The sequence below is a fragment of the Fringilla coelebs genome (genome assembly GCF_963513975.1).
Source record: "Fringilla coelebs genome assembly, chromosome: 1".
Lineage (NCBI taxonomy): Eukaryota > Metazoa > Chordata > Aves > Passeriformes > Fringillidae > Fringilla > Fringilla coelebs.
In genome coordinates this window covers 97,834,721-97,847,350 of record NC_140028.1, presented here as the reverse complement: position 1 = coordinate 97,847,350, position 12,630 = coordinate 97,834,721, and the positions used below count along the sequence as shown (strand labels likewise).

At 38.9% G+C, this 12,630-nt stretch overlaps 1 protein-coding gene across 1 annotated transcript in view; it reads left to right on the top strand.

The window, feature by feature from the left end:
* CNTNAP2 (contactin associated protein 2) overlaps window positions 1-12,630 on the top strand; it is a gene marked incomplete at both ends in the record, with an annotated part of 998,227 nt that overhangs the window by 885,657 nt on the left and 99,940 nt on the right. The window contains one exon of the mRNA XM_084204413.1: window positions 8,526-8,696. Coding sequence (XP_084060539.1) covers window positions 8,526-8,696 — 171 coding nt within the window. The remainder of the gene's footprint in view (window positions 1-8,525; window positions 8,697-12,630) is intronic.

Genomic DNA, 12,630 nt, shown 5'->3' with positions numbered 1-12,630 from the left:
ATTTCACTGATAAATGTGATTGCGTTTTTCCCTCACTCAGCAAATATAGTGACTGGCAGAGTAAAGCAAACTTTAGCATCTGTGTTTATATCCATTGAACAGTGTCTTGTAACTGTTATGTCACTTGAGAATCTTTATGAAAACAAATAATTTATAATGACAGCTAATAAACTGCTATCCATCTTAACTGCAATGTTAATATATGTCCTTCATTGCTGACCAAAGAACTCAGCTTGATCCCAGATAGGGAATTTGTAATTTTTTAATACACTTACTCTCTCCTCAGTATCTGGTTAAGCATAAAGGAGTTTGGGGCTTTAGACCTTGGGCCCATGTGAAAAGATGGTAAGTTCTGTAATGAGGTCACCAATTGTTACAGCAGTGGCAGGCATGCAGAAGGAGAGGTGGCAAAGGTCTGCAAGTGGAGACCAAACAACCTCCCCACAGCTGGAGGAGGCAAGGGCATCAGTGGAAGGTCACCACCCAAATGAGTAGACAGTTAACCTTTTCAGGATCTCACTTCCAGAGAAAGTGCATGCAATGAACTTCCAGAAGAGAAGCCTTGAGGAATTACTTTGAGTTTCAGGTGCAGCATAGAAATTGAAGGGGTTATATATTTATCAACAATCTGGATGCAGTAGTTGAATGCACCATCAGCAAGTTTGCTGATTAAACCAAACTGGGAGGTGCTGTTGACTCTCTTGAGGGACAAGAACCCTTGCAGAGGAATCTGAGAGAATGGATCATTAGGCTTTGATTAATGGGATGAAATTTAATAAATCAAAATGCCAGACTCTGCCCGATGGAGCTATGTCAGGCACAAACCTGGGAGAGAAGTGTCTGGAGAGCAGCCCTGCAGAGTGGGTTCTGGGAGTGCTGGTTCACAGGAGACTAAACAGGAGTGAGAAGAAGGAGGTGCTCAGCTCTTCTCCCTGGTGCCCTGTACCAGGACACATGGGAATGGCTAAAAGCTGCACCCATCAGGGAAGGTTCATGCTTGACTTGGAGACATTTTTTTTACTGGGAAGTTGACCAAGCCCTGAAATTGGCTTTCTGGATAGGTGGTGGATGCCCTGTGCCTGTCAGTGTTTAAGACAGTGTTTAAGGACAACATTCTTAAAGTCATGATTTAACTTTTGGTAAGCTCTAAAGTGGTCAGGCATTTGGACTGCATGGTGAATGCAAAGAAAAAATGTCAAGGTATAAAAAGGTCAATGTAAAAAAAATTTCTGCAACCTAGAATTTATCTTTTAAAATCTTAATTGTCTTTAACAGTAACTGTTTTTGACAGTAACCACTGCAGTGCTAAGTTTTCTGTTTTGTTAACTCTGAGCTCATCTCTATAAGTATTGATATTCTCTGCAGGTTTTGTTCTGGACTTCCAGCCATTTGTTACTTTGTTGAAAGATACACAGCTAGTTTTAGCTTGGAAATTGAAATCTAACTTATATCTTTATTTAGCCTGAAAGGGGGTAAGTCAGTTTTCTGTTATACAGTGCTAATACACTCTCCATCTGTTCTCTTGGGGATTATTTTTCCTGTGTGTTGTCAAAAGACTTTTCTGCTATTAAGGCAACATCATGTGTAGCAGCTCTTTCTGGTTTATTTTTCTTGATTCAGGTTTGGATTGAGTAAATCAGGACACTACCATCTTAATTTTAAATTAAGTAGCAATTTACATGCTTCTTTTCAAGTGATATTCTGCTGTGATGTTGATAAACTGTAAACCCACAGCCCAAGAAATACGTTATTGCTGTCTCTAGTTAGTCTTTGGGTATGGCAGGGAGTATGCAAAGCCACAGACTTGCCAGGCTTGGACTATTTTGAGCCCTGCCAGGCTTGGGCTATTTTGAGCCCTGCCTCAATTTGTTTAGATAAAACAAAGGTTTTTTTGTTTGGTTGGTTTTTTTCCCTAATGGCAGGAGTACTATACCTAATTTGTATTACCTTTGCTTATCTTCTTATGGCACAACCCCATTTTATATAGATAATAGTAAAAAGTAGTTACTTTTTGCAGAATAATATATCAATGACTAACATAACCACAGAACCATTAAGGTTGGAAGAGGTCTTCAAGACCATCTAATCCAACTATCAACCCAGCACCACTATCATTGCTTGAATCACCTAAGTCATACCCCCAGGTGCCTCATGCAGACTCCTTTTGTAAGAGCCAATCTTAATCTCCCCTGGCAAAACTTAATGGCATCTCCTCTCACTCTTTTAGCTAAGACATGGCAGCAGAGACTGACCCCTACTCCACTACAGCTCCCTTCAGGCAGTCCATCTTGAGCATCCTTTTCTCCAGGCTTAACAACCCCACTTCCTGCAGCTGCTCTCCATAAGACATGTTTCCTAGACCCTTCCCCACCTCCATGGCCCTCTTTGGATATACTCCAGCACCTCCATGTCCTTTTTGAAGCTAGTGACACAGGACTGGACACAGTGCTCGAGGTGCAACCTCACCAGTGATGAGTACAGCAGGACAATCTCTTTCCTGTCCTACTGGCCACACTACTCTTGATACAGGCCAGGATGCCCTTGGTCACCAAGGCACACTGCTGTCTCATGTATCCATCTGGCAGTCAGCCCCCAATCCCTTTCTCCTGAGCAGCTTTCCAGCTGTGCTCCCCCAGCTGGCAGCAATGCGTGGGGTTGTTGTGGCCCAGGTGCAGGATCAATAAGGTAATGACAGTGGGCAGAGGAATACACAACTGGAATGTATTCCGCAGTCCTGAAAAATGGGAGCGTGGGATTCTGGGCAAAGGGATACAGGCACAGGGCACTGACTGATACAGGGGACCCCAAGGCTCTAAGCAACTCACCAACAAGCAAATAAATTCAGGACTGGAGATGGTCAAAACTGATTCTAAGGGTACCAAAATCAAAGAAATGCAAAAATTACCATATTTAGTAAATTATATGTGCACTAAATATAGTAGATGTAGTAGACTGAAACATAGTAGATGCGGCATGGAGTTGCAGACCAGAGAAAAACAAAGGTTTAAAAGCATGTCAGCACAATGAAAAATGACACCAAGCAGATATTTCAGTCAGGAAGAAGCCGCTGGCATTGTAGTCCACCCAGCAAAGGAGGGAATGCCGACAACTTGCCATTCTTGCTCTCCTCTCCCCTGACACACCCCCCCCACTCCAGATCACTCTGAAGCTGTGATCTCAGCTTGATCCCTAAGATTAGCACTGATGACAGAAAAGTACCTGCCCTGCTTTGAGGTCATGGTTACATCTTTCACAATAAAGTAGAACTCAGTGCAAGAAACACTGCCAATTTTCTTTGACTTTTCAAATAGAGAGTCCAAGAGCAAATTTGGTTTTCATTACAGCCAGTTCCACTCTGAAATGGATCTGAAAACTTGAGTCTAAGGTGTGATTGTTGCTGTACTGATACCCAAACTGCTCTGTGTGCATGCATAAATTCCTATCTCAGAATGGAAAAAGAAGAAAGGAAAAAAAAACCCACCAGCTTGATTTGTTGAGCATAATTGTATGGATAATCTCAATCCATTACTTTGTGCCACAGAACAGTTTTCCATTCACACATCCATCTCCTCTGAAATAGAAGACTATTCTTACATTTTATTCACATAATGGTTTTGATAGAAAATCTGTTTTGCTGCAGATGAGGGCCCTGGAGGTTTTTGGTCTATTGTAATACATAAGAGCTGCCTGACACTGCAGCATTCGTTCTCTAGTGCGATTGCCTGGCAGGGCTAAAAGCACTGATGTCTTTTACAGTTCTGGTATTGCCATTATCCATTTCAATGGGGTTTAAATGTAAAAGTGAAATTGATGGCGTTAAAGCATGAATTTCAATCATGCTAAGAAAGAAGATATTGATGGGAGCCAGCAAGGGAGCTCTGAACAAAAATATTGCAAGGAAGAAGCTGAAAGGCTGATTACTATAAGGCCAGTGACTTCATGTTTTCAAGTTACAGAGCTGCCACACATTAAAAGATGCCTGTTCATGTTGCATAACTCAGGACAAAGTGTGTTCACCCCTGTCAGTGTTACAGGTCTCCTTCCTTCTCACTGAGGTGGGACTTCATGGGAAAAATCTTCAAGTCTTAGTTCAGCTTTTCATCTGAGATTTAAGAGATTTAAGGTGTCCCTTCTCATTAACTTTTGTAGCAAGGCTGGTTTCTTGTGGCTACAGACTATCGCTGTTCTTGTAAAAATTATACCATTGCAATTATAGTGCAGCCACCTGTCTGAGAGGGAGTCTTTTTGGAGCAGTAGAAGAGACACTTTTGTATCATACAAATTATAAAAAATGCCTTAACTCAGGGTTAAGAAAACTAATGAGAAAGCAGTAAGAGTGTTTTGCAGGAGCTTAATGAGTTGGGTTTTAATTTTCACAGCAGAGACAGAGCTGCGAACAACCTTGGAAAAAATTGAAACAGAATCACAAAGTGTTACTTGGTGCATTGAAGCACCTCTGTCTCAGCCATGGCTCTGATTCCTGCTTGGATCCAGGCAAATATCCACAGCAGTTTCCTCTGGCACTCTGGTCAGCAATTCCCTTTCCTGCCTCTGCGTGCCCTGTGGCCTAAGGCTTACTGCCATCACCAGTGCAATTTTATGAAAAACACAGCCATGCTTTGGAGATCTCCACATTTGTCTTGAGTTGCAAACAACTGAAAAGGTTTGTCTGCTGTCTTGATTGATTTGTATTTATGCTTCCATGACAGCAGCATGCTCTGTACCTGTTTAATTGGTTTAAATCAAATTTAAACACTGAGTTTAAATAAAACTGCACAACAGAGCTGTGGCCTTCATTACAAAATTATAGCTGAGGTTTCAAAGAAGAAAGTAGAATTATAATGTCGTATTTCAGATAATACAATAACAATCACCCTTAGACTCCAGTATTTTTATAAATTAAAAACTGATCATTTATAGTGTTCTTTCTAAATAAACTCCCTTTCCAACCTTCTTTCTGATACTGCTGCTGCCATACCTCTACTCTGTGGTTTAAGTTCCAGTCCCAGTTTTCTCCATCTACAGCTTGTCAGCCTAAAGTGGGAGAAAAATGCCTGTAGTATCAATATGTTTAAACCACTTGAGGAAAGAATTGTGACAATGTACCAAAGAAATTTTGAGGCATAGCGACTGATAAAAGTTCCTAGCAAGAAACTGTAATAATGTGTGTAAAGTGGATTTTTATGCAGTATTTCCTTAGGGAGCCCATTTCTTATCAAAAGATATAATTTTATGATAAAAATCATTATTTATGTTTGGCAAAACATTTCTATTGTACTCTTAATAAAAAGACTTTTTCCCCTTAAACTGATTTGAGATTAATGTATACTAGAGTGCCAAAAAACGATTTTATCTTCATAGGAATCACTCATGCAGTCTTTGAAAATGTCTCTCTCAAGGGGCAGATTCTCCAATTCTGTCTGCATTGTTTATATTTATCCTCTCACCAATAACATCTGCAGACAAGGTTTTCTGCAAAGTCAAATGGTAGCATTTTGAATTAAATGTAAAATCCTTAGTGATGGAGCTCTTCAGCAGGCTGGATGTAGCTCCAAATAGAAATTGATTCATTTTGTTTCAATGAGAAGGTGATGAAGGCTCCATCTGAACCCACCTGCCTGTCTGGCCCTGCAGTGGCACTCAGAAGCAGCAGTCCTTCTTGCAAGTGTGCTGTGGTAAAGATGTGAAATCTTTGCCATAGGGCTGGACCCTGCTGGATAAACACACAAACAATACCAATGCTAAAATCTCTGAAATGTCCAACTGGTCACATACAACTGAAAACTGCTGCCCTGTAAAGACAAACCAGCACTTGGGTTATGCACTCTCACAGGTAAGGATTTAACCCTCAGTGTCCCAGCATTGCAGATTAAGTCTATGTCAAATTGCATTTAATGGTTTCAAGTTTGCAAGATAATTAAAAATATTTAAATACAATACTGCAAAATATATAGCTATTTCATATAGCAGGTCCTAGTCTTATTTACATTATTGAAATATTAATTATAATAATACACTGTATTGGTCTGTTTTGGTGAAGTGAGGTGTCTGGGACACCTTTCTCACTAAAGAGAGATTTGTCTCCAGTAGTACTTGAATTTTATAGCTCTCACATTCACAGCAATTTTACTTGTCATGTGTTCTTCATATTTTTGGCTAACAAGTTTGGTAATATTCAAGGATTGTAAAGCTAGGGATCTAAAATACTTATTTAAGTAGCAAAGACATTCGAGCATTTCTACAAGGTTATTCAGGGCAGCTAAATTAGCTCCTGAACAGAGATTGTATTAATATATTCCTGGATTTTTGTCTGAGTCCCACTTATTTCATGTGAGTTTATTCAGTAAAGTAAAATCTTTTTTGAGGGTCTGCCAGCAGCTAGCATATCTGTAGGTCCCAAGAAAATAAAATAGAGATGTCCAGGTACATCTGCAAATGGAAGAGCATATACAAAGTCCATCTGGACCCTGTATTTACAGATTATTGACAAAGCACTCACACATCTGGACCATAAGCAACACTAATATTGAGAGAGTGCTTTGAAAAGTGAGAGAGAAAGAGACCTGAGACCACAAATGAAAATAAAATTCAAGACCTTTTTCATCTGGGCTGCTTTAGCACTAGGTATGTTTTCAGAGAACAACCTTGCAAATAATGAGCAGATATTTCTCGCCCATGCAGGTTTATGATGTAAAGATTATTGACATTTCTATAGAAATCATTAGTAGCATTCAGTCTGGAAATTACTCATTTGTGCAAGGAGGGTAAATAGTAATACATGTTGAAAACTAGCTGATCTAGCCTAACTGGTTAATTCACAAACCCATACCTGTTTCATGAATGCCTATTTCTTCCCATTTTCACTGCTCAAATGTGTGTTTGCACATATCCACACACAAAATCTCAATTACAACTTTCCTCCTGGGATGCATTGAACTAAATGGAAAATGGCTTCTCTTTCCAAATACCCTAAACCCTTGAGAGAGGCAGAATTATAATGGAGGGTACAGAATATACTATGGAAAGTAATAGTACGCTTTTATTTATACCTAAAAACATCTGCTAATTCAGATGTTCAATTTAAAATTGAATAGAGATTAATAACAACTCAAATAATAAAACTTCTGAAATGGGTGTGGGGCAGTAGTGTAATATATCATCACAGCTGATCTTCTGAAGCTTCAGCCATCCTCATTCATATTCATCCACTGCTAACCAGACAAATAATAGCATTACCACCTACTTCAGTAATCAAACAATGGAAAACCAATATCTGGGACTTTGGACTGGAATGGAAAGTAGTAGTATTGTGTTTATTAGCTGGAATACTAAGGATTCAGCTGTGATGACATCATGAGTTATATTCTAATGCATTTCTGAAGCTGGATACAAAAGCATTCTGATGAAACTAGAATGAGCTGTTTCAGTCTCTCATTGGCTTACTCTATCACCTATATCATCATAATAGAATCATTATAACATGACCTGGCTTGGAAGACACCTTAAAGATTGTCTAGTTTCAGCATCCCCACTGTGGATAGGGATACTTTCCACTAGACCAGTTGCTCAGAATCCTATTCAGCTTGGTCTTGAACACTTCCAGGGATTGGGCATCCACAGCTTCTCTGGGCAACGTGTTCCAGTGCCTCACCACCATCACAGTAAAAATTTCTTTCTAACATCTAATCTAAACCTACTGGCTATCAGTTTGAAGCCATTCCCTCTTGCCCTGTTACTGCATGCCCTTGTAAGAAGTCCTTCTCCATCTTTCTTGTGCCTCCCTTCAGGTACTGGAAGGCAGCAACTAGGTCACCCCAAAGCCTTCTCTTATGAATCTTATGATCTTCTTAATAAGAGAATCTTACCTCCTTTCATATCTCATGACTTCTGTTTTGCATTGTAATGTCACCTTGCCCTGAATTTGACTGTCGTTTTAGCTAAAATACAGTAATAGTTCTTGGATGTTATTAATTATTATATTTCTCCAGTGGGAATGTACTAGGGGACTATTAGGTGCACATGTTAATTGTATCTGTATAGATTAGCTTCATTTACTGGATATTTCCTGTGATTTAAATTACTTGACTTCTGCTAAACACGGCTACACTTTCAGGAGGGGGTGTAGATGTGTGAATAATTTTGAAGACAAGTAAGTCACACATGCAGCAATATATGAAAGCAAAGCATGTGCCTGAGGTGAGGCAGACACCAAATCAGTGTTTTGCCTCTCTGTCTGATCTCCCATGACAGTCTTACTATAATAGGCATATAATAACAACGTTTGAGTATGAATGGATATGATAAATTAAGAACTTGAAAACAAATTTACCGTTAACATGCTCTATCTTCTGAAACCTGACACACCATGCCCAGAAAACCAAAACAGAGGTAGCAAGAATCAAGGTGCTTGGGGTTCTTTCTTCAGCACAGACAACACTGTAGCATAGATGAACCTCAAAATCTCCAACTTTTCCAACAGCTTCAAGGGAGCACTGAAACATGTCTTTCCTGTCTATCTTCTGCAGGGAATTACTGGAATGCAGCTTCTTTTGTTACTTCATCATCTTACCTTCACTTCTCCACCTTCCAAGGGGAAACCAGTGCAGACATCTCCTTCTACTTCAAAACATCAGCCTCAGATGGGGTGTTTCTTGAGAATCTGGGGAACACTGACTTCATCAAACTGGAGCTGAAATGTAAGTATAGGCTTCCTATTACTACTCTTGGCAGTTGAAGTGTTATGTTGAATAGTAGCTTTTTAAAAATGTTTTAGCAAAATGTGCAAGCTGTCTAAATCCTGGAAAAGCTTCCAAATCAAGCTGCTTGACATGTTTTCAAGTTGCCTTTTGTGAAAGGAGTGCTTGAAGTATATTTGTTTATTGAGGGGAAAATACAAAGACAAATAAAACTGGTAACATCAAGTACAAAAATGACACTGACCTGAAAAGGGCTTTCAGAATTGCATGTCAGAATTATTTCTTCAAAATTTATGTCTTCGGCTCTGTGTGCTTTTCTATTTTATTCATGGTTGCTTTGGTAACAGGGGAAAGAAGGAAAAAAAAGAGGCACCATCCTAATCAGCATTGCAAGGAGCCAAAGAGCTGAAAACTTGCATATGATATTTAAAAGCCATAAAATATCTCATAAAAATAAATCTTTATCAGCATTATCTGTTAATAAAATCGCTGATCTGAAAAAGAGGGTATCATGACACCAAGAGGCAAGTCAATTTTATTATTCAAACCATTTTTAATGGCCCAGGGGCAAACTTTCCAAGGAAGGAGCTGAAATCCTCAGCCGTGCCTGAATTTGCTTAGTGGAGTTGAAGCAGTTGAATTAGGGGAAACATGTTTTATGTCTCCTCTGTTCTCCCCTGACCCTGCCATAAACGGGAGCAGGGAGAGGCCCTCTGTGCTGTGTGTGGTTGTTATTACAGCCTCTAGCAGCACATTGCAGCCTCCCTGCACTCCAGCACTGGGGCACTGGGAAAAGCATGTGTGCTTCCTTTCGCTGCAGGAGCTGCTCATGGATGCCAAGGACCCAGATCTAAATGCTGATGCACAAAAGTCAGTGAGTCATTAATGCTGAAAGAGAAGCAGTTGGCTTGTGGACCCTAAATAATCTGTACTTTTATGCAGATTCAATGTGATTAACATACACACACCTAATTTGAAAGCAAAGAGCCATTTTCAACACTTCCCAAAGTCTAAACACACAAATCAGAATGTAGAAATTTAGAAACCAAGGCATTCAATTTTTTCCTTCCAGGTAAGAATAAAATGCCAAGTTCCATTTGGGTGGCTTTTTTTTCTTTCTTTCTACAACAAATTTACACATTGCTAATCGCATTTCTCTAATCTGCAACTTCAGTGAATCAAAATTGCTCCTATTGAGTCACAGGGAATAGTCTTATTTGCTTTACCAAGGGACAAAGCCTTTTAATAATAAAGTGGCAGTGATTTTTAATTTCCCTTTGAATCTAAGTAGTACTTACAGTCAGCTGAGGTGGACATCTTCAGAGCTTCTTGCTCTTCTACTTCATGGAAGCTGTTCTCAGCCACTGCAATCAGACCAACCACGCTGTTGGTCACTTAGCTGAAAAGTGACACTAGCAGTGTGCAGAGGTGACTTGACAGCAGCTAATATTCTTTTGAGCTCAGCTCAGGGTAAATAATAATCATGCTGCAGTGGCTCGCTGAATAGATGTACCAGTTCAAGAAAGTGGCAGTGTGCTCAGAGTATCATTATACAGGATTTTAATTTTAAACCTTATTAAACCCATGCTTGAGATCTGCTGACTTTGCTGAGACCTGGCATATGCATAAATTTAACCCTGCCTCATGTCCCTGAATCTAAACTTCAGATTATAAATTCTTGATGGAAGAATTTGAAATATCATCAGTAAGAAAAGATGAAAAACTACTGTAAGAACTCTGTAGACTGTGTTTGCTAAAAATACAAAGCAGTTCATTTGATATAGTTGCATTCACTCTACTCTTTTTCTCTGGAAACTGTTGCTTGAAATTTTCAGAGCCTCAGGAAAAGGCCTTCCTGTGACTTAAGTGTTCTACAGGTCACAAATGAAAAAGTGGGTTCAGTAATAAAGAGAAACTCACCCTCACTTCTGAATTACACATTTATTAATGAATGTTTGTTTAATGTATTTTTGAGGGTTTTTTTTGTTCTAGTCTGCACTTACAGACTAGACTGCACTTACAGTTTTCTGTAATTCATTTAAATGAAGAATAACGTTTCAGAATTCCAGAAGTACCTTACATGGCTCTACAGTAAACTCTGCTGCTTCTTAAGCCTATTTCCTTTTTTATAGAAGCCCTGTAAAATTAATATGTGAATTTGTTCCTAAATAGGAACATAAATTCATGTCAGTAAGGTAATTACAGAATTATCTCCAAACTCTGACAAAGCTTTCCTTTGGCAAGCTGCTTTTTAGCTACCTACCACATTCTCTAATAGAACAGCTATTTTGTATTAAAGGCTTTTTACATAAAAAGACCATCTTTTTACATACCAAAACCATCACCACATATTTACTGAAAGCTGTTTTGATTCACCCAGTGGATTGCTTTTTTCTGTTCATTGCCTTCTCACACAGGTACAGTTCTCACTGGCAAAGGATGACTCCCTAAAAAGCCTGTTCTCAACTTCTTTACTTTTTACCATTCCAAAAGGAAAATGTTAAAATCAGCATGCTGCATGTACAAATTCTATTTTCTTTTTCCCTTATGTGTAAAGTAGCTGTGTGTACCTGTAATACATGGTTAATGATGCATAAGCTGAGCTCTGTAGACCAGAAACAGAAAGGTTCTACAGCATCCAGTATTTTAATCAGCTTGCTGCACTTGGTGAATGCATTAGGGAAACAAATCATTCAGTCTATTAAAATTCTTAGCTTCGAGTCTTTGGAAAGGAGTTTGCATGTTTCATTCTGAGCACAAAAGTGGTTACTAGGAACACTCATTAAATAATTTTACTGCATTCTGTCTTTGAGTCTAATAATTCTTGAGTCTTATATTGTCTTAGGGTCTAATAATTGTGCAGATTTTCTAACTCTCCTGACTCATATGAAAAAGAGGTGACATTTGCAGTATCTTGAAGAGTAACTTCACATGCCTTCAGCAAAACCTCAGATTGCCATCTCTGAGGAGGGAGGGGAGAGGAAGGAAGGGAAGACCATAGTTTTTTTATTTCAGAAATAACTTTTGCAAACAGCTGACAAGGAATGGTGTTAAGAAAAAAACAGGGATAAAATGCTACTATGAATGTGGCTGAAGACTTTAGCTATTCCATTTATCAAGCAACTCCTCTGGTGGGCTTGTAGTTGTCATCATTCATGGAACAGTTGACAGAGATGCAGAATTACCTGAAGCTTCAATTTTTACATACACCAGTAAATCTACAGAACCCCGTTGTTTTCATAGCTGGCTGGTCAGTTGACAATGGCTGGGATTACTTAGAAAAGTGGTAGTTGAATAATTTTTCTGTAAGGCAGGGCTTCCATCTCTGGTCAAAATTTACAGATTATCTTATAATTAAAACTGGTTTTTAGAGTGAGAAAGAGAGGAAGCATTCTCTTTTAGAATGCATTATCTTTTTTTTTTCCTGTATATTTTGTACATTTATGAAATATGGACTGAAGATTTTAGAGTTATGACTATGAAAATGTAGCTACTTCATACCTGAGATGCTTGTCAAGTAAATCACATTTGAATTTTCTGTTTGAGAGATATCCCAAGTCTTGGAAAAGATTTGTTCCTGAAAGCAAATTTTGAAGAGGGCATATTTGTGATAATTTGGGAAGAAGCGCCTATCATCACTGTTTCCAGGAATCTCTCTCAATGACACTGTCATATAATTCTAATGAAAGAGATATTCTACTCACTTCTGTAGCTCCTCTCATCCCAGCACCTCCAAGAAATCCACAGACACTAATGAATTGTATCTCAGTGTTACTATTCTGAAGTAAACAGCAAGTCACTTTTGCAATTGGAAAAAAAAATGAGGCTTAAAGGTAAAGGTCAGCTTGTGCTTGGTCCTGGCATTAACATGGAAGAGCAAAGATCTTTCTTATTAATTTTTGTAAAAAGCTGGGAACATTCATAACCACTGCAT